We start from the raw sequence: 26,176 nt of genomic DNA, 5'->3' as shown, positions 1-26,176 counted from the left end.
CTTTATGAATTTGCCTATTCTAGGTACGTCAAGTAAGTGGAATCATACAATGCTTATTCCTTTGTGTCTGGCTTGTCTCACTTAGCATAACGCTTTCCAAGTTCACCCATGTTACATATAAGAATTTCATTCCTTTTTATGGCTGAATAAAATTCTACAGCATGTATACACCACTACTTAATTTATCCATTTATCTGTTGTTGGACACTTGGGTGGTTGTTTCAAGATTTTGTGAATGATACTATGAACACTGGTATAAAAATATGTTTGAATTCCTCTTCAATAAACTTTTGTCCAGTATTCTCACTATCCATTCATGTTTCTTGGTTGAATTTATTACTATCATGCTTGTCAAATAGGGATTTTTCTAAATTCATTTTTTTTTTTTACCTCATTTATCTATGTCAGTATGAACTCACTGATTCCTATCTTTTTCAACGGGTTATAATCTGTTATGATGATTATTATTCTTTTGCTCAAATTGTTCTAGATTTGGCCAGAGTAAGCCCCTTTAATTTGGCTCCTATGAGCTTTTGACATAATTGTCATTTTCTGAGCACTTCTTTGCTTTCTGGCACGCGATTTTCCAGGCTCCTCTCCCTACTCCAGCCTGGAATCAGGCATTTTTCCAATGGTTTTCCTGGTTCTTAGAGGAGAAAGGTATTTAGAATACTGAGAGCTGAGCATTACATATACTCATTGTTATTAGGGTATCACTATTCTCCAGGTCCACTCATTGGCAAAATATATGAATGCTGATTAAAACTATTTAAATTTTCAGCTCTTGGTTTTGCTTTGGCTGTTTGTTTGAGGAATACAGCACCATCAAGACTAAGGGATTCTAGGTTTTACATGGAACTGGAAAGGTCCAGGAGTAGTAAAGAAAATTTGAAGAAAAATTACATATTACTTAACATCAAGATTTAATATAAAGCTAAAGTAATTAAGACACAGTAAGATTGACACAAGCATAGATAAAATGATCAATGGAACAGAATAAAAAATCCAGAAACAGATCTATATATACACAATCACCTTATTTAGGACAAAAGTGCCACTGCAGTGTTTCAGTAACATGATAGTATTTTCAAAAATTAGTGATAAATCAATGTGATATCCATATGGAAAAATAAATCCCATCTCTACACAAATATCAATTCCAGATAGATGACAGACCCCAAAAGTAAAGCAATAAGCCTTCTGGAAAATAACCTAATAGAATATCTTTATGACCTAGAACTAGGCAAATATTTCTTAGACAGGACACAAAAGGCAATAACCATAAAAGAAAAGATTAGAAAAGTGAAGTTCATTAATAAGAACTTCTGTTCACCAAAGACACCATTAAAGAATAAAAAGTCAAGGCACAGAGTAGGAGAACCCCTATAAATCAATAAGAAAAAGACAATCCAGTTTTTAAAATGGACAAAATCTCTATACAGAATTTACAAAAGAGGATATCCAAATGGCCAATAAACATATGAAAAGGTGTTCAACATTACTGGGAGATGGAAATCAAAACCATAATGAGATACCATTACACATGTGCAGTGCAGAATGGCACACAAAAGAAAAAAGCACATGACAAGATGGAGTAAAGGGATGCTAAAACAGGCGTGAGCCACTGTGGCTGGCCTTTTCTTGATTTTTAAGGATAAATGTGTTATATTTGGCTAGAAGATATTTTCCTGAAGTTCTCATTCTTTCTTTTACATTCACTGATTATGTTCTTTAATTATATTTATTCCATTTCACTCACAGCCGGTTGATCTCAGATGGCTGATGTGGCATAATTCTGATCCAGGAAAGCTTTACGCACCTTCCCATATGCCATTCACACTGACCTTGTATGTAGCCTCCCTTCTATGAAGAGGAAAATTTAGCAGAAATTTAAAATAAATATGACAAATGAAAAACTACTGAAAGATGCACTACTCCCTACCCTCTACCCCCAAGAGAGTGAAATTAGGTTAAAAACACAGATTGAGAAATCATAGTTCCAGTTGTTCAGACTTATGAGCCCCTTTGTAGTAAATTAGAAAGTGAAAAGAGAAATTCTTAGTAGGGAGAAACCTATGCCATTTACATATATTTACAGCATATTACATTTTTTCATTTTCCCTTCCTTTGACTTACTGTGTTCATTTTGCTCATTTAGCACAGATTTAGTGAACATTCATTATGTTTCTGGCACTACACCACTGTGGATACAGTGGTAAGCATAGGGGAGAAGATGTACCAAACTGTCCAGATGGGTGATTTTGGTAATTTTAGTGTTTATTTTTCCTTATTTGGATGTTTGAGAAGAAATGACTGAGGGATAATTGTTATTCAAAAGCTTTCATTAGAAAAATGCTGTTATGATTCAGCTATAGTTTAATTTTTTCTTTCTTCTCTCCAGGGCAAACAGCGTATCATCAGTGTCATTATAAAAAATGTTACTTGGTTAGGGACCAGATAAGGCGTTTGTTGTACTATAGAATTCATTGTATAGAATAAATTTTAACCAAGAAAATAAAATTTCATTGCTCTCATAAGGTATGAGAAAACAGCATCCATATTTTATGCCCTTCACTGTAATGGAAGTTTCACCTGCACACAAATGAATTCCAATCAGCATTTTTTCACTTTAAGACTTGTAAATAGAAAAATTATCTATATAAAACAAATAATACCTTTAGATTTTAAGGGTAGCCTTCTGTTCCACAGTACCAAAAATTACTTACATGGATCAATGGAAGAGTAAGTCTTTAATATATATAGTAGGCATTTTGTGGTAGAATACAAAAATGTATTATGCACCTTTTGATACTCAATGTTTTAATAAAACAATGACCATCAGATAAGAACATTCCTTTTAAAATTTGTTTGCAACATAGCCAAGCAATAGAAATCCAGACTGTATTAAGCTTGTAGCTCATAATCCTCTTAAACACTTAAGGAAATTCTCCAATTGTTTTGCATGGTAACTCTTATTCCCTATTTTAATATTTTTTTCAGGCAGCAATATAAACATCAGCTTACTTACTCATAATTTAACCATTATGGCTACTGTAGAAAGTAAGACAAAAGCAAAAAACATAATAATGCTGAACTCACCTCAATGATCTATGAAATATATTTGAGATATGTGGCTGAATGAAGTTACCTGCTCCCCCCCCCCCGTCTCGTCCCACCAATCTAATGGCAACAGATTGAGTAAAACCAGATAGAGTTCAGATGCAGAAAGTCAAGTTTTTCAACAATTTGGTATTATATGTAGTACCATAACCACACTAGGCAAAACTTGTCAAAATTCTGATGTGAAATACTAATTCCTTTGAGATTTAGTTCCAAGTCTAAGTAAGAGATGAAAGATCTCTTACCCTTGATCAAAGAGATAGACCTCATGGTCCAACCAATCCATAAAGCCTGACTGAAAAGAGAACTTTTTTACATTGCAAGTAATCAACTTGTTGATAATACCATTTACATTTCTTAATATATGGTTTCCAGAATTTAAGGGGAATGCTGTGTCCAAATAGGTAGTGTTCTAAGATTGTTTTAAAGTACAGTCTTCTCCCATCTAGCTTCATTAACAGAACAAAATGGAAAAATAAAAATGCTCCTTTTATATACTTTAGGATGTATATACAATCTAAAAATACAAGTGCTAGAATTTTTCCCCCAAAAGGAAATAATGATGGCAGGGACTTTTCATAATTGAAAACCTTCTAGCTGAGGACAACTAATAAGAACTGAACAAAATACATTTTTAAAATATTTTTAAAAGCTTTAAAGAACTAACATGATGGTGATGAATCATCATGACAAGATCAGGGAGAAGAGAGAAACTAAGAATGAAGATATTCCCTACACAGAGCCACTTTAGCACAAAGGGCATCTGTTAACCAGGAAGAAACAATCGACCAGCTGAACTGTGCTTTTGGCTATTGTACAAGGTCAGAGAGACAAAAGTTGGAATCTAGGATCTGCTAAAGGAGTGGGAACTCTAATAGAACACCCCACACTTTGGGTTGAGACCTTTAGGAGCTACATGCTAAGAATTAAGATGAACCAGAAGTAAACCAGGTATTGCATTCCTAATTTGTGTCATCTCAACATCCTGCAAAACCTCAAACCCTGAATTTAGATGCAGGTAGTGAGAGAAGCAAATGAAAAAACTTTCTGGAGGAAAAAAAAATCATTATCCTAGGTTCAGATTATTTCTACAAATATTTTCAAATATTAAATTCTGTACACAAAAATAATTAGGGGAACAAAAAGACAAGGAAAATAACATAAGTAATAGGCAACAAAAATAGTAAAGATGGGTAAAGGTGAGGGTTAGAGGACTATAATTAATCTCATAAGATAATCTTTAATATGTTACTGTAAAAATAAGGTGTAATAGGGCTAGAGTCTATGGGAGGATTAGTAGTGGAGATGAAGGAAGGAGAGAACAATGGAAGAGTTATAGAACGTGATCCATTTAATGACCTTTTTCCCCAATATCACCAGAAGATAACTGGTTGAGGACATTCTCCCTTAGTTCTTTCTTCTTCAAAGTAACTTCACATTTTAATTCTTCAATCATGTATAATGCTTCCTTCAGGTATAGCTAAATCATAGTATTAATAGCTAAGAACAAATGATATTCCGAACAATAGCATATATATATAAGCTAATAAAGGATCTAAATCACAAACTGTTAATCTGAGACCCTTTGATAAATGCTGTTCTGGAAGTTTGAAAATCCCTTGAAATTATATGTTTTAACAGGGAGAGAGCAAAGGAAAGAAAAATTTTTTTTTTTGGAGACAGCTGTCTCCTGGACTAGAATGCAGTGGCGTCATCATAGCTCATTGCAACCTCAAACTCCTGGGCTCTATGGATCCTCCTGCCTCAGCCTCCCAAGTAGCTGGGACTACAGGTACATGCCACCAAACCTGGCTAATTTTTTCTTTCTTTTTTCTTTTATAAGTAGAGCTGGGGTCTTGCTCTTGCTCAAGCTGGTCTCAAACTCCTGAGCTTAAGTGATCCTCCCACCTTGGCCTCCCAGAGTGCTAGGATTACAGATCTGAGCCACTGTGCCTGGCCAGGAAATTTTCATTCTCTCATTCTCTAGTCCTTCCTTGCCACCTCCTGAAAAAGGTAAAGACTCCTACTAAGCCACAGCAGAAGTTACAAACTCAAATATTTTCAGGATACAAGCAGTTTTCATATATCTGGCATGGCTAGGGGTAATGGTAATAGGAAATGATAAAGTATATATTGAGTTGCAGAGCATACATCTAGCTTGAAGGCATTCTGATTTTAATTTTTAAATATGTACTTGCCTATATTTTGAAACAGTAAACCTTCTCTAGTAATTTGTTTACTGCTTTTAAAGTTAAATATAAATTGGAGGTTTAGATGGGATCTGAGATGTTTTTCATAGTTCTAAATAAGAACCATCTCTCACTATGGAGGGCCAGAGAAAGAAAAGTAGAGAAGAATGGTCTCTGTGGAAAAACTAGATCCATGTTAAACTACCAATGACACAGGTCATTGTTAACCCCAACTGAGGAAAAAGAATGCCTAATTGGGGCAGCTGCACAAAATTATATCATAGGACCCCATCTCTTAAAAAATATGACTGTTTCTCCCACTTACCCTGTTTCCCCCCCAACCCTACCTACTCTTCGAAGGTGCTGCCTTCTTTAAATTAACCCATATAGGGTAAAAGTTAAAGAATCAACTTTTAGGGACTTTTTCTACTTGCACAGGGGATATGCCTAGCTTTGGGTAGGGAATGGGAGTTAGTAATAATGCACCCCAGTTAGAACACTCTAATCTTTGATTCTTATTAATTTTGGTTTGTTCAGACTAGTTTTCACATAAAACTATTATACAGGGCAAACAAACCTAAATGTCTTATTAGTTTTTTTTAAACCCAGACAGTATGCAAAGTAAATACAATTTTCTGTAGTGGTAGTCCATGAATTTCATCAATTCTTAGAGGGATATGTGACCATATAAATAAAGAACCACTGGTCTAAAGATAGTGAAAACTAAGTAAACCAGTTTAAAAATGAAATAAACCAAGTTAGAAAACAAAAGAAAACAAACAAAATTCAATATACTGTACCCATTAATGCACATATTGTCATGGAAATGGCACCAACTCAATCTTATTCTCTGAAATTTTACACTTGTAGAATATACAATATATTAATTTTATATAAGTTGTCATTTTTGAGTATTTACTATGTACCAAAGCCTTTACATACTTAGCTCATTTTTATTTCTCATGACAATGCTATGAGGTTAATATTATTACCTCTATTTCCAGATGAGGAACCTGAGGCTCAGAGAGGTTAGGTAGCTTGTATAAACTTATACAAAGTTCAAATGTAGGTCAAAGTTAGTTTCTAAACATTACTCAGTGGTTCTCGAACTTTGTTATACATACAAATTACATAATATGGCATAGCTGTCAATGAATGGCACTGTAATTCCCATCACCAAAATACTTTCTTTTTCCATTCATAATTCTTTTCTCTCTCCTTCCCTTCCTTCTTGTATTCTCATCACTCACCTAAGTTTCTGCTCCCCCTTTTTCCTCCCTTTCTTATTCCTATCCCCTTACTGCACTGTAGACCTACCAGTAGTGCTTATGGGCACTATTCTTAGCTCTAATGGAAAAAATGAGTTTAAAAGGCTACTAAATTCTGTTTCATCTGAATCCTTACATCTGAAACATATTCCCTATATTTATGTATTTGATGAGGAAAGAAGCTTCTGGGCCACGCTTGGTGCTCACACCTATAATCTCAGCACTTTGGGAAGGTGAGGTGAGAGATCACTTGAGGCCAGGAGTTTGAGACCAGCCTGGGCAACACAGCGAGACCCCATCTCTACAAAAAAATTTAAAAATTAGCCAGGTGTGGTAGTGCAGGCCTGTAGTCCCTGCTACTCAGGAGGCTGAGGCAGCAGTAGGGCTTGAGCCCAGGAGTTTGAGGCTACAGTGAGCTATGATCGTGCCACTGCACTCCAGCCTGGATGACAACAGAGTAAGACCCAGTCTTAAAAAAAAAAAAAAAAAAAAGGCAGCAGCAGCTTCTGTAGTCATCTGCATGGGGGCTGTGAAGATCTGACATTGCTATGGGTAAAAAGTGGTCCCTCTTCATCAATAAGAAATTCAACTAAATATGAGAAGTTAATATTCTTAACATTCTCTTTTTGAGCTCCACGTTGAAACTTAAAACAGTGAGTTTTAATTATTTCCTTTTGCAGTTAGAATCTTAAATACTCTGATATTTCTTTTAGGGCTCAGAACTTCTAGCAGAGGCTAATAAAGTAAATAAGTTTTGCAGCAACCTATGTTTCTATGATTAAGTGACTTTCTAAGTATTTGCTCTTGTCCCTTAAGGTATATATACTCCCTAAAACCAATAAATTTATCTATTCAATATTTAATAATCCTACAGTATTTTTACTAACAACTTAAGACATACACAAATAAATAGGGGAAAAAAATCCTCCGTTCACATTCACACACACACACACCCAGTTCTCCCTCTTGCTATCTAGGAATAAAATTTTTATGAGATTAGGGACTCTTCCTTTTGCATTAAAAAAATCATTAGTTTGACACTTGGGTAGGGGAACAGGCTTTTAAAGCTTATACTATAATCTTCTATCACAACTTCCCACTATTCTGATTCTCTCCCATTGGAAATTGGAATCGCTGTAGAGACACGATATATGGAGATAGAAAGTATTCATTGCTTAGCAACACTTAAACTAGTGTTTTCTAGCCTACATAATTGCCCCCAACATACAAGAGGCACTATATGCACATTAATGTATTATTATGACTATCTGGTTCAAACGGAAAGCAATTTTTGACCAGGTCAAGGAATTTAAATGCTTCACTGAAATCTCTAAGACTGGTAATTCTCACAGAAATGTTCCTTGGATTTTAAACTGAGGTTTCTAACGTCTGCTTTGAATAGACATATGTTTCAGATGCAAAATATGGTAAAGGTTTACTGCTTCTGCAATGTTGTATTTCTGTATTATTCCCTTACTGACCTGGATTTCCTCATCCATAGCACAGTTTATTCTAATGTGGAAAGAAAGGCATTTATATACCAGTTACAGTAAGAAAAGTAGCACAATATTCTCAAAAGTCAGATTGATCTAAATGGCAAATTTATTCTCTGTTGGCTTCCAAATCTGGGATTTATTCTAGAAGCTGCACACTATTATAAAATAACATGATGTAATTACCTAGGCATAAAGAGAAAAGCACCATTCTAGAAGTATTCCACTGTACTGCAGTAGTATAGATTAGGCAATGTGAAAGACCTATATATACAGTTATAAGAAGGGCAGCAGGGAGTTTTTAATATAAAAGGGGGGGATATCAGGAATATTATGGAACTGATCTATTGGAAGATAAGGGTGAAGGATTCATACTTCTAGATCATGGAATGGTATAACAAATATGCAGAAATATGTAGAAGACATACTAAACCAGATATTTCCAATTTGAAAGCTACAATGTAGGTATAAACTAGAATTTTGAACAAAGTGCATTGCAATGGTTAATTTGTTTGCCAACTTCACTAGGCTAAGGGATGCCCAGATATCTGGTAATACATTATTTCTGGGTGTGTCTGTGAGGGTGTTTTTACAAGAGATTAGCATTTAAATTGGTAAACTGATTTAAAAAGTTTGCCCTCACCAATGTGGGTGGGCATTGTCCAATGTCATCCGTTGAGGGCCTGAAGAGAAAAAGGCGGAAGAGTGAATTTGCTCTCTCTGTTTGATCTGGGATATCCACCTTCTCCTGCCCTTGGACATTGGAGCTCCTTGTTCTTGGGCCTGTGGATTCAGACTGAGACTTACACCATTGTTTTCAAGCCTTTGAGTTTGGACTAAAACTATACCACTGGCTTTCTTGGGCCTCCAGGTTGCAGATGGCAGATCATGGCATTTTTCATTCTCCATAATTGCATTAATAAATCCCTTATAATACATTTCTTTCTATATATCTATATATGTCTTATTGGTTCTGTTTCTCTGGAGAATGCTAATACCTTCAGTGCTTCATTTAAAACTTACAATCAATGTATTGTAAGTTCCTTTTAATTTAGTGTAATGCGTTTTGGCTTATATATATATATATTCCCTGAAAATAACTATATAATAATGTAATTCATGCCACTTTCACGAGGTTTGGGTTTGGAAAAGTCTCTCATTATGATGCTGCAGCTAAGATTTGCTGATTTATCTTCCAGTACTGGTTTGTTTTTCTTGATCAACACAGAAAGGAAAAATAGAGAATAAAAAGAGAACAAGTACCCTTTTGTACTATACCTTTCTCTCCTATTACTAGTCAAAAATTTTTTTCAAAGTATAACATTATTCCACTTACCAGTATATGAGTATATGGTCAGTCTTTAAACAGTTGAATATATTTATGCTAAAAACACACATGAACCATATACATTATAGAAAATTACTATATCCAGTTATTATCTTAGGCTATATTTACTGTATTAGAAAAGACATCGTTAGAACAGGATTTCCTAAACTGTGATCCAGGGAACTGAGATGTTAGTTCATGCTAAACGAGCCGTGCAAAACTGTAAGATCTATGAACGTAGTACTCTATTCAGTTTTTTCATTACTGTATCCCTACTGCTTAGACCAATTTTTGCTATATAGCACTTAAGAAATATTAAATGGATAAATGTTCTGAACTACGAAATAATAGCAGCTATTAAAAATTGGACCATTTAAAAATATCAGTAGGGGTAAATACTAGATACGTATAATAGTATATATTAAGCTACTTTCTCCCTAACACTCCAGCTTTAAATCTCACATCAAACTGTACCAATTACAACCTTTCCTTGTTGTAGTTCCTCTGGACTTTGAGGTCGTACCCCTCATTCTTTGAAGATTTTAGCTGCTGGTACACTCTCATACTCTTAAACACTATTCTAATCATAATTGTTCAATATTCAGACACATGATCTTTTCATAGCTTAGCCTCTGAGTTTGTGTACTTCCTCACCTCTAGTGATCTTGTTTCACAACCCTTTCTCAGTCATCGACTCCCAAGGTTATACCCTTAACATTGTCATTACTAATGACTAAAAAATGTCTGTAAACTTAATTTCAAATGCCTCTGACCACCACCTCTGGTATTTTTAAGCTCACTTCGTTACCTATAACTCATTGAATTTACCACAAGTTTACTGACCCTCGCCCCTCATATTCTCATGTCCTCTCTTGCTCAGCTTACATTTCACAGTCCATCAACATAATCACTCCTTTGCAAACATCCTCAACTCCCTTGATCTTCTCTCATCTTATTACTCTAATCTGGCAAAACTCCAACTCTGGTTAAGGTCCAATTCTCTACCTAATCTATCCCTCCAGTATAGTTAAATGTGGCTGACACAATCATGCTAAAAAATCCCTCTTTAGATTAATGACCACTAACATTAAGTGGTATATTAGTACTGACCAGCAATCCTACATTTCCCTAATCCATTCACTCTCTTCGAACACAATTTTTTATCTCCTCTCTTTTCAAGCATCAAGATCTCTTCCCCCATCCTCACTTTAGGCTAGTTATATCACTCTCCATTTAATTTAGAAAATAAAAACAATCAGAAGAGGCTTGCTACAAGCTCACATAACCAGATCTACCTACGTTCATGTCTCTGTGCCCATAAAATAACCTTCTCCTTAGCTACTTTGCTCCTTTCTACAGCCAATGCTTTTACTTTTTATCTCATTTGTCATTTACTCAAGTACATTATTTTAACACTTCTCTCCTCTCTTCTGTTATCAATTTCCCCTCTCTACCAGAGCACATCATAGAACCAGACTGAAAATTATTTTAGTTTAGAAAATTCTTGTTTGCCTCACAGCCTCCTACAGCTAATTCCCCACTGCTCTGTTCCTTTTCATAGCAAGATTCTCTGTAAGAGCACTTTACACTCATTGATTATAATTCCTCTCTCCCATTTACTTTTAAATCCTCTGCAATCAAATTTTTGCCATCATGATTCTACCAAAATGGTTCATCAATATTGTCAATGACCTCTAGGTTGCAATTCTAAATAGGGTGTTGATGGAAAGCCTTAATAAAAAGATGATATTTTAGCAAAGATCTAAAAAAATTAAGGACTCAAGCCTGGGTGAATACTGAAAATATTTAACAACAGGGACAGAATAGGCATCCACTAATCAGTGGACATAAAACTCAAACAGGGTTCCAGAGACCATAAGAGGTTTAAGTAAATCTGATGATGACACTAGAATATCAACATATAAATGGCATTAAAAGATGTGGCCCTGAATGAGAATACCAAGAAAGTGAGCATAGATACAAAAAATATCTAAAGTCCAGGTTCTAGAGTATTCCAACTTTTAGAAGTGGGAAAAGAAAAGAAGTGGCAAAGTAGACTGAGATGAAGATGCCTGAGAATTAGGAGGAAAACAAGAAGAATGTGATAATTTGAAGAATAAAGTGTTTTTGGGAACAGGGAGTGAACAAACTATGTTAAGTGTTGCAGGTAAAGTTAAATAAGAATGAGAACTGATACAACTATTATGTACCCATAATAATTAAAAATAAATTTTTTTTTAAAAAAAGAATGAGAACTGAAAATTAAGCATTGGATTTAGCAAGATGGAGGGAAGAAAATGACTACAACAAATGGAAAACCACAGAACTGTTCAGAGTATATGGAATCCACTTTGTAATTTATGATACAGACATTTTATTTCACAATGGGTAAAAAGACAAATTTTTTGTTTTGAGAAATCTTAATGAGGGGTGAGATTCAACTGTATTGTCATGTAGCAGGCAAGCCTTACCACTCCTACACATAATTTTTAGTCATAATTCACCTATATGAGGAGACATAGTAACACATGAAAAAAATCAAATACATAATGCTTTTCTGTATAAGACAGAATGTAAAGACCCAAAATATTTGGAGATGACCAGAGGGCTGTGAAGTAATGGAAAAGGCTTCTGAAGGAGATGCAAAGAGACATATACAAACATATCAAAAAACACCAAAAGCAAAATTAAAAGTTAAATGGGGCCGGGCGCGGTGGCTCATGCCTGTAATCCTAGCACTCTGGGAGGCCGAGGCGGGCGGATCGCTGGAGCTCAGGAGTTCGAGACCAGCCTGAGCAAGAGCGAGACCCCATCTCTACTAAAAATAGAAAGAAATTATCTGGCCAACTAAAAATATATATAGAAAAAATTAGCCAGGCATGGTGGCGCATGCCTGTAGCCCCAGCTACTCGGGAGGCTGAGGCAGTAGGATCGCTTAAGCCCAGGAGTTTGAGGTTGCTGTGAGCTAGGCTGATGCCACGGAACTCACTCTAGCCCGGGCAAAGTTAAATGGAAAATAGGGAATATGTGATAAAGGATTATAATCCTCAATATATTAAGAGTTCTTTTAGATGTCAGTAAGATGACCAGATCAGTAAAATATGGACAAAGAATATGGTGAATAAACATAATAACAAATTTTCAATCTCCTTAATAAAAAACCCTCAAAAAATCATATAATGGGATGCAGGTTTTTCACTCATCAAAATTATGCAGTATTGGTGAAGGTTTTGAGGAAGATATTTTGATACACTGCTGGAAGGAATATATCAGAAGGAAATTCAGTAATATAAATAAAAAGCTTTAAATTTTTGAATAATCTGGGATTTTTATCAATTTCATTTCACAGAATTTATTCCAAGGAAATAATGGTAGATATGAACAAATATTTAGCAATTAGTACATTCTCTGAAGCACTGTTTATAGCAATAGCCACCACAAAAAACTGGAACAATCTAAATGTTCAACAACAGTATATTGGTTTAAAAAATATTACACCTATATAATGTAATGCCATACAAAAAATGTTTTAGAGGAACGGTTCTTAAGATAGCAATGCTTACAATAATTTTTTTTTTTTTTCCTGAGACGGTCTCACTCTATCATCCAGGCTAGAATCTCATACTCCTGGGCTCAAGCAATCCTCCTGTCTTCACCTTGCAAAGCACTGGGATTACAGGTGTGAGCTACTGCACCTGGCTACAGTATAACATTTTAAAGTCAATTTCAAAACACAATATACACAGTATCATCTTAATTTTAAAAGTACACATTATATAGACTGAATGTTTGCGTCTCCTCTATATGTATAATAAACGTTGAAGCTCTAATTCCTAGTGCGGCTGTATTTGCAGTAAGGTAGTAATTAATGTTAAATGAGGTCTTCATTGTGGGGCCCTGATTAAATAGGATTAGTGTCCTTATAAAACGTAAAACCTCTCTTCTTCTCAATCTCCCTCTCTTCCCACATGCATGCAGAGGAAAGGCCATGTGAGGACATACCAAGAAGGCAGCCAGCTGCAAGCCAGGAAGACTACCTTCACCAGAAACCAAATCAGCCAGAACCCCGATCTTGAACTTCTAGCTTCCAGAACTATATGAAAATTAATTTGTTGTTTAAGCCACCCAGTCTATGTTATTTTGTTATGGTAGTTTGAGCAAATCAATATAGTATAGCTGTTCCTTGGTATCCATAAGAGATTAGTTTCAGAATCCCCCCCAATACCAAAATCTGTGAGTCCCTGATATAAAACAGAGTAGTATTTACATATAACCTACATATATCCTCTCATACACTTTAAACCATCTCTAGATTATTTATAATACCTAATACAATGCAACTGCTGTGTAAACAGTGTATTGTTTTTTATTGCTGTATTGTTATTTTTTTCCCCTGAACATTTTTGATCTGTGGTTGGTTGCATCTGTGGACGCAGAACGCATGGAGGGCGGACTGTACATATACATTAAAAAGATTGCGAGGCTATATCGCAAAATACTAATAATGCCTTTCTGATTAGTGGGACTATAGGTGATGTATATTTTCTTCTTTTAGTTTAATTGATATTTTATATAATTAACATAGATAAATAACTTTTAAAATAAGAAAAAACTAAAAATTATTTTCAAAAGAATACAGTGAAAACATTCTTGAGAATGCTTTTGACAGTACTTACGCTTCCAATAGACTCTAGACACTTATTTCATTTTTAAACAAAGAGAACTGAGATAGCAACTTCTTCAGTGGCTCCCAGCAATGATCCCCACCCCCCAGTATTCATGCTGTTCTGTAATCCCCTCCCCTTGAGAGTGAATAGGACCTAGTGACTTGCTTCTAACCAACAAAATATAGCAAAAAGTGATAGACTGTCACTTCCACGATTAGGTTATAAAAACTATCACTGCGTCTTACTCATTTTCTCTCTGCCTCTTGCTTGTTTGCTCTCATGAAGCAAGCTGCCATGTTGTGAGCTGCCCTGTAGAGAGGTCCATATAACAAGGACCTGAGGGGGGCCTTTGGCAGAAAAACAGTGAGAAACTGAGGCCCTCAGTTCAAAAGCCCATGAGGAGCTGAATACTTTCACCAACTCTGTGTATAAACTTGAAAGAAGATCCTTCCCTAGTTGAGCCTTGACAGTCTAGCTGTCACTTTGATTACAACCTGTAAGAGCCACAGAACTCAGCTAAGCTACATGTGCATTCCTGAACAACAGAAACTGTGAGATAACAAACGTAGTTTTAAGCTACTAAGTTTTATGGTGATTTATTAGGTAGCAATAGATAACTAATACAAGCACCTACTCTGAGGGCACTCAATAATAATAAGCAGAATTTAATGGACACTTTCCACAAGTCTTATAAATGTAAATGCTATAATGAATAACTTCTAGACAAGAAAAAACAAAAAGACAAAGGATTTTAAGTGACTCAGAGGTAAAGGATGGCAGTGGGGACATAAGATACAGAATTCACAAATCTCCAGCTTCCTGTGTGTCAAAACATAAGAATACCTTTCTATCCCTTATTGTTCCCACAGAATTTTTTCTTAACACTGAACTGCAAGAACATATATTCTGCTTAGGAAAAGAAAAAAACCCACATTTTTTTCCAGAAATAAATTTATATTAGTATATATATGTGACAGATAAGTTATTAATTATAATAATTCATGTTCTAGGCACTGTGCTAAGTAAATCATATATATTATCTTATTTAATCATCACAAACACCTTATAGAGTGATATTATATCTTCATTTTATGGACAAGGAACCAGACGATTAGAGGGATTAAATAAAAGTCACACAGCTAGTAAGTGGCACAGCTAGAATTGAACCCACGCTTGCCTGATCCCAGAGTCTGAGCTATTCACCACTATGAAAAATTGATCCTATTTAAAAAACCTCAAAATATCATACAACATTCTATTTATATATAAGCTGCATGTAAAACAGGTCAATGACTACAGGTTATAGGAGCAATTTTATCCCCTTGTGAAACATTCATAAAAAAGATACAACTTTACCTACAACATCCTTAGATAAAAGGCAGTAAAAGATCAATATCATCATAAGTAAGACACTACAATAATTGTAGTTAAGAGTTATAGCACATGGACCAGGTAACTTTTTATTTTACTCATTTGAATGTGTTATATCTTCACAACATTCCTATGATTTAGGTAATATTATTATCCTCATTTTACACATAAGGAAATTAATCAGTCATGGTTAAGTAATTTGCCCAAGGTCACACAAGTGGTAAGTGGCAGAGCTGGTATAGGAACACAGGCATACTGGCTCCAAGGTCTGTGCTCTTCTAAACCGCTAACATTTTACTCCAAACCAGTGCATTTTAGTTCCTCAAAAACTGAAAGTTAAAATGGTTTTCATAGTTAATGAAAAAACTGTCCATTTGGATATCTAAATTATCAATCTAAACACCACATTCATAGGCCAAGTCTTTAGAATTTGTGATGCAAAAAATCTTGACAAAAGTCAATCTAAAAGTTATTGTGATGAGATTATTAACCTTTTAAATATTGGGGCTCAGAAAATGATACCTCTAAAATATGGTGCTCTGACATGCTGAACTAAAGCAGATTCAGGGGCTCTCTGACCTCCCCTCTCACTTCCTGTCTCTCAATCTTCTGCCTCTCCCAAAGCTAGTAACCAGACCTTCCAAAGAACACAATTGCCTTTGATCCCCTCCCTGAAATTTCATTAATGAGAGAAGAGTAAAACTCATCTTACAGAGGAAGAGACTGAAAGTTAAACGTCACACCTAGAGCCTAGGTGAACCCTGTTTCAAACTATTGGCTGTTCTCAGGTCCCATTCAATTTCCAAAGAGAATTAAAATTTTCATATTCCTCTACTACCCCTCCCTTAGGAAGAAGGGTATATAAGCATCTGGACCTCACTGGATTATTAGGTAATCATTCCCCTGTGCTTATGCACACTAAATAAATTTGTATTCCTTTTTCTCCTGTATTCTGCCTATTGTCAGTTCATTCTTAGTGAACTGAGGGTGGAAGGGAAGATAACCCTTGGTCCCTACCAAATAATGAAAACCTATAAAACAGGAAAACAACTCAAAATGTTCAAAGTGAAAAGTTTTATTCATCAAAGCATCTGTCACTTAAATAACTTTCAGACATGTTAAGAACTTACGTGGATAGAGAAGCGTGGGAAGAAAAGCTGTTCACATTCCAGTTCTTTGGTGTGCTTATTTTCGTATCTCTATTATTTGTTTATCTCTGTCTTCCAATCTCTACTTCCTATACAGACTTTCATATCCTGATTGGGCCAGCACTGTAGTTCAATTATTTCCTTTTTCATTCTACTTCTATCCACTATCCAACTACTAGCTTTTTATTGTTGTTGTTCTAACCACTAACAGTCTTTGTTTCATGTCAACCTTTACAACAGTATTTCTTTTTTCTTTTTTGTGGTGGGTTACAGACTGCTTTGAGAACCTATTACAGAAGAAAGTACATATGTACATGTAGAAAGTTTTTATGTATAATTTTAAGGAGTGCAAAGCTCCCTTAAAGCTCATCAATTTAACTCAGGTTAAAAATTCTGCTTTACAATTACTGTGTTTACAGCAAAGTAGAATATAAACACAATGTAACAGAAGTGAATTAGAGAAAAAGGCTTGTGGTACTCACAGGCCAATGCAAAATTATACAGAGGGTTGTATGTACAAATTTTCTAGCAAAACGAAGTATGCCTAATTATTTAGGATAAAGATAACATTAGATAATGTTCTTAGGAGTTTAAAAACTGGAAGGAAGAAAATGAAAAAACAAATCGTCCTTTTCTTTTAATTGAAATGACCATGCTTATACAGGAATTGGGAAAGGACAATTCAAGGAACTATTCACTTTATATAAAAGATTTTATTTGTCTACAGTGGCTTGTACTATAGAATGTATAATGCTAATAAGAAATCCAAATTAAAAATCTTTTGCAAAGGCAAAATACATAATATGAACATGCACCAAATAACTATAAAGCTCTCTTCCCCCCTTCAGTTTTAAATATACACTAATTTTGTCGTCACCTTAAATGACACTGCCCTTTGAAAGACACTGCTATTTTTAAAGAGATTTAAAAGGATCTATATAAAAAGATTACTAACAATAATTTGTTGTATATTTCAAAATAGCTAGAAGATTTGAAATATTCCCAATACAAAGAAATGATCAATGTTTGAGGTGACAGATATCCTAAATACCCTGATTTGATCATTACATATTGTATGCATGTACCAAAATACCACATATATCCCATAAATATATCAATCAAAAAAATTCCTAGAATCATAAAAAAATTCATCTCACATTTCTCTGAAAGATTTGGTGTTGATAAAAGAATGTCTATTTTCAGAAAACTGGTCTGGACTTTGGCCCTTAACCTTGCACGTGTAGTCAAAAGTCCTATAAAACCATCAACTTGGCCTACTGTCTGTGTCAAAGTTCACATTTACATTTGAAATTTTGTATTATCATAATGTGTAACATAAACACTTAAAAAAACTAAACTAAAAACAGTATCACCATCATTTAGTGTCATCTGATTACTGAAATTGTTCAACAGAAGTTCATTATGGAAATTTTAGAAAATGCACAAAAGTGCAATGATGATGATGATAAGCAATAACAACAGGGAAGATGTTAATATCTCTTGTTGTTCACCTTACTCCAGTCAGAATGGCCTTTATTAAAAAGTCCCAAAACAACAGATGCTGGTGCGGATGCATGCAGAGAGAAAGGAACACTTATACACTGTTGGTGGGACTGCAAATTAGTACAACCTCTATGGAACACAATATGGAGATTCTCAAAGAACTAAAAGTAGATCTACCATGTGATCCAGCAATCCAACTACTGGGTATTTACCCAAAGGAAAAGAAGTCATTTTATCAAAAAGACACCTGCACTCGAATGTTCATAGCAGTACAATTCACAATTGCAAAGACGTGGAAGGGCTCATAGATTCCTGAGTGGATTAACAAAATGTGGTACACCTATACCAGGGAGTACTACTCAGCCACAAAAAGGATGAACTAATGCTTTTTGCAGCAATTTGGATGGAACTGGAGACTATTACCCTAAGTGAAGTATCTCAAGAATGAAAAAACAAACACCATATGTACTCAATTGGAACTAGCTGATGAACATACATGTACACAGAGAGAAGTAAAACTCAACAGAAATCAACCAGGGGGGAGGGGGAGGAGGGGACAGGTGAAAACCTACTTAATGGGTACAATGAACAATACCTGGGTGATAGGCACTCTTATAACCATGTCTCAAGCATTATAAAAGCAATTCATGTAACCAAAATTATTTGTACCCTATAATATTTTGAAATTAATGTATATCTTATTTTGCATGTGCTAAACATGTGGCATATACATTATTTCACTTAATCTTAGTAACAATCCTATGAGATAGGTCTTTTTTTGTTTTTTTAAAGATATGTCTATTTTTATCCCAGTCACATAGCTAGTATGTGGAAGAGTCATCAACCCAGCTTTAATTCCAGAACATAAGCTCTTATTCACTAATATATGCTGCCTAAGAAAGAAAATTAATACTACCTGTAATCCCACCAACCAGCTATTACCTCTGCTATCATTACCATTATCGTCACCAATCCTACTCTAACTTCCCAACAACCCCAAATCTCTCCCTCCTTAAGCAATCAATGTTACCGTTTAGTGTGTTCTTCTAGACATTTTTTTCCTATGAATGTATATTCATGTATCTATATAAACACGTAATGTGTTAAATGACAGAAATAATGTTATGGTATACATAATGTTGCTGTGACAAGAGACTGAGACACAAAAAAGCGACATGACAGGCTCCAGATCACAAGATGAGTAAAAACTGGAACTGAAATACAGTAAGACACATTTAACTAAAAATGACCCTAAACTTTTAAATATTTTTTCTGATTGTTTAGAAGACATTTTAAGATCTTGTGCTAAGATCTTTATAATTATTACTATAAAAATAATAAAATCAGCTAACATTAGCATTTACAGTAAGCCAGGCATTCCACTACTTTATATGTATTAATCTGGTTTAAAATTGTTATCCCCATTTTTATAGATGAGAAAACTGAGGTAGAAAACGAAAGTAACTTGCCAAAAATCACACAGCTAGTAAGTAATACTGCAGGCAGAAAAGTTATAGAATGTACGATGAATCTATTCTCTTATTTTAGGAATTGTTTTATTAAAATCTCTGACAGTTGCTTACTCTTTTTCACAAAAATGGAATACAGCCCTATCTCATACTTAAAAACTGAATTTTCTGCTTTTAAATCTAAGGATAGTAAAGGATGCTTATGGAATTTACACAGTAATAGGATTAGAGGACAATGTATTTTTGGACTATATTGTGCCCACTTCAAGAATTCAACAATAAATCCTGCTTGTGACCCCAGACAAATCACTTACATTCCCTAGGTCTTAGCTTCCCCACTGTGAGACAATTATCAAACATAATTCCCTGAACATCCCCTTACTCTGGTATTCCAGTTAACACCATCAATTACCTCCATGGTTGTAGCTGCAACTACAACTACATACTGTTTACCTGTATTTTTCCCACATACAGCAAATTTGATGTGAGAACAGTAAAACGTTAATCAGATATTCTAGAATCTAATGCTATGGTGAATCATTCAATTTAGTAGATAAATATTCTGGATCAACAGCAATATCCCAGAGTAGCTTTCCCTAGACTTTGCAGACTAAACATCAAGGACTTGGTTTGGTTTGATCCACAATTTCTTTTATATGTAGGATAACACAGAAAAGTTAGGCAATGGGCACACAGATACCAAGAACAAACAGACAAATGAAGAAAAATACTTATGTCCATTTCTCAGAAACAAAAGCTTTATTCTTCCAATCTAAAATATAGGTGCCAAAGGTTTAAGTTTAGATAACACAGAAACAACATTGCCAATTACTCCTCAGAAGTCAACAGCAGGATAAATCCCACAGTCTTTCGGCATTGTTCATTCTACCACTGAAAGTATCCTGCAGCAGCCCTGTAGCCCGCTGGTTTTCAAAGTGTGGAATGTCAAACAGCAGCTTTAGCATCACCTGGGAATGTCAGAATGCAATTCTCAACCCACCCCACACCTACTGAATCAGAAATTCTAGGGGTGGGCCTAGCAATCTGCATTTGGACAAATCTTCCAGGTTATTGTGAAGTATGTTAAAATTTGAGAACCACTGCTCTAACCTTCAGTTTATGATTGTTGTCTCTGTGAGACAGTTTCCTAAACCTGCAGGTGACAATGAATAAAGCAGGTGGACATGAAGATACCAGAACACCGTTGATCACTGTTTTGTTAGTATATCCTATGTAAATTTTAAAAGCATGGATTGATATTTGTTTTATGTGTATACTCATTAATTCATATGTTTATTATTAATTTTTGGTACTATGTAGAGATGATAACTTCAACCTTCAGGTTACCACTCTTACCTCAGTAGAAACTTATTTTCAGAGAGTCTAATACTTTTATTACAAAAGAGTAAATCACTATGAAGTTTCCATGCTTTAAACCGATTTCAGATAAGAAAAGAAAGAATGGCAATTAGCATTTGGCATCATGTTTTAGTTTCTCTCTGGCTTTCTAAAACTCTTAACTGAAGTTTACCTTGGTTCTATTCTAATTCAGTAAGGAATTCATGTTTGTGGAAAAATACATAAATAATCACATGAATAAAAATTTTCATAGTGATTCGGCACTGGCATTCCTATGAACAAATAGTAGCTACTCTGCTTTATGACAATAGCAATAGCTAGATTATATTAAGGATGTCAGATGGGTAATCAGGAAGTGAAAGATTAGGCTCTCCTGACAGTCATTCTGACTTGCAAATATGGAAAAGGCCTCTGATAGAGTTTTTCTTCCAAAATTCAAGGAAGGGATATAAAATTAGTACTTTTTTTTTTACAACACTAACATTTGCATAAAGAAATGCTAAGCACAATATTCCATTGCCCAAGAAGTGTGATAATACCTCAAAATATGAAAAAGATTCTTCTAACCATGTGCTACAGTACCATTTAAAGAGTTACTTTGTTCCTTTTGGAAACAGAAAAGTTGTTTCTTAAAACATAATTGTGATTGATTTAAAAAGGAATAGTCACCCAGAACAGTGAAGCTCAGGGTTCAACTCTTAGAAATCAAAATCCCTAAGATGTTTCAATATCAAAACTGATTCATAAAGTCAAATGTCTCTCATTTTAGTAGGTTTGGCCCAAGTTTTCTCCCACTGTTTTGTTTGTTTTCTGTTTTAACATGTCTTATGTGGCTTCAGGGGTATATTATCCCGACATTTCAGATCAGAGATACTGATATCTTCCCTAGAACTAGGAATCATTTTATTCTGCTGACCCCTAATACTATAAATATGTAGTGGTTGCATTCACTGTGGTTTAACATCAATTTTAATGAGCAGGAATAAACAAAAGAAAGACCTAAAACCAAGTCTTCCAAGGTCCTTTACTAATGCTCTGGTCTGTATACTCAACTAGAGCTGCGAACATTTCTGACACAGCACTATAGACTCACTGTAGAGAGAGTGTAAAGAATGTTGCCAGGCAACTCATCTAAGTTTGAAAGAATCTAAGCATTGATAATGAGTCTGTCTCTGTTTGGCTGCCACACAGGAAGGGTTTTAGTGAACTCCTACATGTGTTTACAGGCCATTCATAAGAAGAGGTGTTTCTAAAAGTGAGTGTCCAAAAGGAGTCCATCTCAGAAACCTATAATATTTCTTTTCTAATTCAAGTTTAATGTTTTCAACATCACAAGTATTTTCTACAACTATCCAGAAATACAATATGAATTTGGCACAACAGGTCATATGCAAAAGGTCTAGTGTTGAATGAACATTCTTACAGGCTTCAACATTCTTGTTTGCACATGGCCACAGCAAAATTTCTTCAAGTATCTCAAATTACAAAGATGACCCTGAAAACTATTTACCAAAAGTATTTTAATTCTTTAAAAAATTATCCTTGAAATTGTTTTCAATACTTTTATTATTATATCAATAGTCAAAACAGGAAGGACGTTCAGTAAAAACTATTTTCTATTAAGAAGAATATGCAATCAGTTGCAAAAAAGGTAACATGTTTTTATGAGGAATATACATGCAAAATACTACTCTGCTGGATGGGCCTGATCCAATCCTCCCTCTTTCAAAGCAGACACTTTGCATGCGTGCTTACCAGGGCAGTATGCATCCACGTCCAGCTTCTGAGCTGAAGTAAGGGTTGGTGAGCCAAGCTCGGACTCTGGAATTCGTGGGCTCTCAACAAACTTTGCTTTCCTCAGAGGGGCTAAGGACAAAAAGGTGGGGGAGGGGAGGAAGAGAGAAAAAGGAAAGATACAGAGGAAAAGAGAAGGGGAAAGGGAAAGAGAGAAACATAGAGGGGTCATGAGTAAGGGGAACAGCAGGCAACAGATGGAAGCACTTAAATGAACGACACACTCTGTCAGACTCAGATCAGGTTACCCTATTTTTTGTGCCAGAAAAAAAACTAGCTGCATTCTTCATAGGAGATGGGTCTTGTTAAAAAGTCACTGAAAATTGTAGAAGCTAAAATCTAATATTCAAAACTATTAGCACAAATTGTAGTCATCTATTACCTTTAGCTATTTTCTCTTTATAAAGCAAAGGGCTTTTTTTTTTTATCTTGGCTTCCTTTGCCATTAAATAAAGATATTAACTAAGGAATGAACACGACTAAGTTTTAAGGTTTGTTTATAATAATTATAATCAAAAGGTTTGCTTTATCCAGAAATAACTAATATTCAGTCGTGAATACTATAAGTAGAATTAAATATAAACTATCAGGCCTAATCTACATAGCTTAACAAGGAAATCAATCACCTTACTGCTCAGCCATTAACATAAGAAGTCAAAACTGCTAGTGGACTAAAATATTAACTAGGACATGCCAGTAGGACACTCCATGCTAAAGTAATGTGATTTAGTTACCAATTTAATCATGAGGTCTATGGAATAGCAATATTTTATGCCATGGAATCCATTCATTCTTGTAAAGAATAAAGTATAATTTATGAATTGAAAGTTTTACTTACTGAAAGTATGTATAAATTTTATTTAATGACTTTTTGGGGAAAATCCAGGAACACTATTGAAATACATTCAAATAATCAGTTAAACATTTTAAAAGTTAATATTATGAAGATTGCTTTGGTGTCTTCTGAGTTCTATTAAATAAACAATAATAGGATGAAAGTGCTTAGCATAGCACTGGCACAAAATTTATCAGTTGAATCTGAAATTGATTTGTATGTATTACATATTAGTGTCATAACTATAGGTGGCCAAGACACGTCAGCGTTTAAGATCATAATACTTTTTTCAAAAGTTTCTGCATGTTCTTCAAAATCCTCATCTGTTACTAACCCATAGGAGATTCTAAGTTATTCCTAAAAGACCCTGTAAAAAATGATATAAAACTTTGTCATTACAATGGCCATAATTCTTTATTTTCTTTGGAGGATAAAAATGATAAAGTATTAAAAGAATATAGAACATTTTTTTTTAAATGTGCCAATACTCAAAACCTACAATTAAGTAACATTTAAAACCTTAAGGTATGTATGTATACTTTAAGTGTATGTTAAAAAAACACAGCTTGTTACTGTCTCCATGGCAACAAAGGTCTAATGCTAAGAGTGCTAAAGATATGGTTCTTTGCCAAAAGCAAGCTTTGCAATAGCAGAACTCTCACCTCTGCTGAGAGTTATATTTGAGCCTGTTTTTGAAATCACTACACAAATAAAGATCTCAAGTAATTTAAATGCATATATGCAGGGTACTAATAGCCAATATTAGAATATGCATATATGTAGGCTACTAATATGCATATATGCAGCCAACATTAGAATCTCTTTCATTATAATTTTACCAACCAATTCAAAAATAATGAAACTTTATTCAGTATTGCTTAGTATAGAAGAAATGATTATACAGTAATTTAATCCTTAAAGCTCTTAAGTCCTTTACTAGAATTTTATTAAAGTATTGTCATGGCATCAGAATAAATGTTTTACCTGTTGAGTTCTGACAAAGACAGCACTGGTGTCTGCTCGAGGGACTCTATATATCTAAAAATCTTAATAATTTTTTGTAAGAAAATTTAGGGCTAGGAGACAGACCAGCAACTTAGGTTAAGGATGTAAGAAAGAAACTGAAGGATGATAGGAGGACTTGAGAGAGGTACGAGGAGTGTACAAGAATTATGAGATGGAGTCAAGGGGAAAGATCAAGGTCCTGGGGATCATACAGAAAAAAGGAAATAGCTGAAGACTATGAAGAGAGTATGGACTATAAGGTGTTAATCAGGCACTGAATAGATTCTAGCAGAGAGGGAAAAAAAAATCTCTTACTAAAATGTATAATTTTCCAGCAAAGAGAGTTATTTTAGATCTGTGAAGCTCAATGCCAAACAGACATCTTTATTTCCCTTCCCAGGAAATTTCAACTGAGGTTATCTACATAGATCATAGTGGACACTTAATTCTTTCTTCCACCCACCTTTGCCCCTACCTTCATCCGTGGGGTACTGTGTATGTCTAATAATGAAGTTAAATTATTTTATAAGGTGATGATAATGGTATTCTCATCTAAGTTATAAAAAACTAGTGTCATTTGTAATACTGCTGATTATTGTAAGTCAAACACAGGAGGTACAATCACAGATATGGCAGGCTGTACAATAGTTATAATATTGCTTGGTGGAGAACATAAAAGGGTAAGTAGGAAGATGGGGCACAATACTTTGCTTGGAAGCCTAGAATTTTAATATGCTTTACTGCGGAAAAATGGTATATAAGATGATTCAGATGGAAGAGAATTCTACATCAAAAGGCTTTACCTGATAGTAAAACAAAACAAAACAAAACAAAACAAAAAATAGTGGTTGAGATGAGATCGGTAGAAAGAATCTAAAACCAAAACCCGGTATTTTATTGTAATACAAAAGATAATAGGAAACTACTGCTCCAAGAAATGGTCTGAACCAACACTGGGAACATGATTCTTATGCTGTAAGCGACTTGAGTTTGGGAAATCGGCAGAAGTTGAGAGGAAGGATGCATATTGGCTTAGAGGATGGGCATAGTGATAGATCTAGTCTTGACTCTAGCACTTAGAAGTAGTAACTTGGGCAAGTTATTTAGACTAATTCTCAGTTTTCTTACAAAATCATAGTATTGTTACGAAGCTTTCACTAATCCCAAGCACGTAAAGTGCTAATATCCAAGCCCAATTTTAGTGCTTGGATATGGGGATATAGCTCACCTATAAGTTTATTAAGACATGGAGTGGTGAGGGCTATAGAAAACAAAGTAAGCAAGTGGTTTCAGACATAATACGTAGAGGTAGTATAACATGGTAGCATAGAAGTGAGGAGTAGGAATTATGGGTCTGGGCTCTGAAACTAAGAGAGTTTAGCTTAGATTCCCATGTCCTCCACTTTTTCTTAGATGTAAGAACCTCTCTGTGCCTAAGTTTCCTCTCATAAGTTATTTTGGGTTAATAACAGTACTTACATCATGGAAGATTTATGAGGATTATATTAATTCAAATAAAATCCTCAGAATAGTGCCTAACACAGGATAAATGCTCTATAAATGCTGTTATTGCTATTGTCATCATTACCATCACAGATTCAGCATGATTGGGAAGTCTGATCTGTGTG

At 34.7% G+C, this 26,176-nt stretch overlaps 1 protein-coding gene across 1 annotated transcript in view; it reads right to left on the bottom strand.

Annotated features, from left to right (window-relative positions):
* Window positions 1-26,176, bottom strand: part of TANC2 (tetratricopeptide repeat, ankyrin repeat and coiled-coil containing 2) — a 289,785-nt gene that overhangs the window by 128,737 nt on the left and 134,872 nt on the right. The window contains exon 5 of the mRNA XM_045525947.1: window positions 22,670-22,780. Coding sequence (XP_045381903.1) covers window positions 22,670-22,780 — 111 coding nt within the window. The remainder of the gene's footprint in view (window positions 1-22,669; window positions 22,781-26,176) is intronic.

The sequence above is a fragment of the Lemur catta genome, chromosome 15 (assembly GCF_020740605.2).
Source record: "Lemur catta isolate mLemCat1 chromosome 15, mLemCat1.pri, whole genome shotgun sequence".
NCBI classification, from domain to species: domain Eukaryota; kingdom Metazoa; phylum Chordata; class Mammalia; order Primates; family Lemuridae; genus Lemur; species Lemur catta.
Note: the sequence above shows the minus strand (reverse complement) of the source record. Positions and strands in the feature narration are given on the sequence as shown.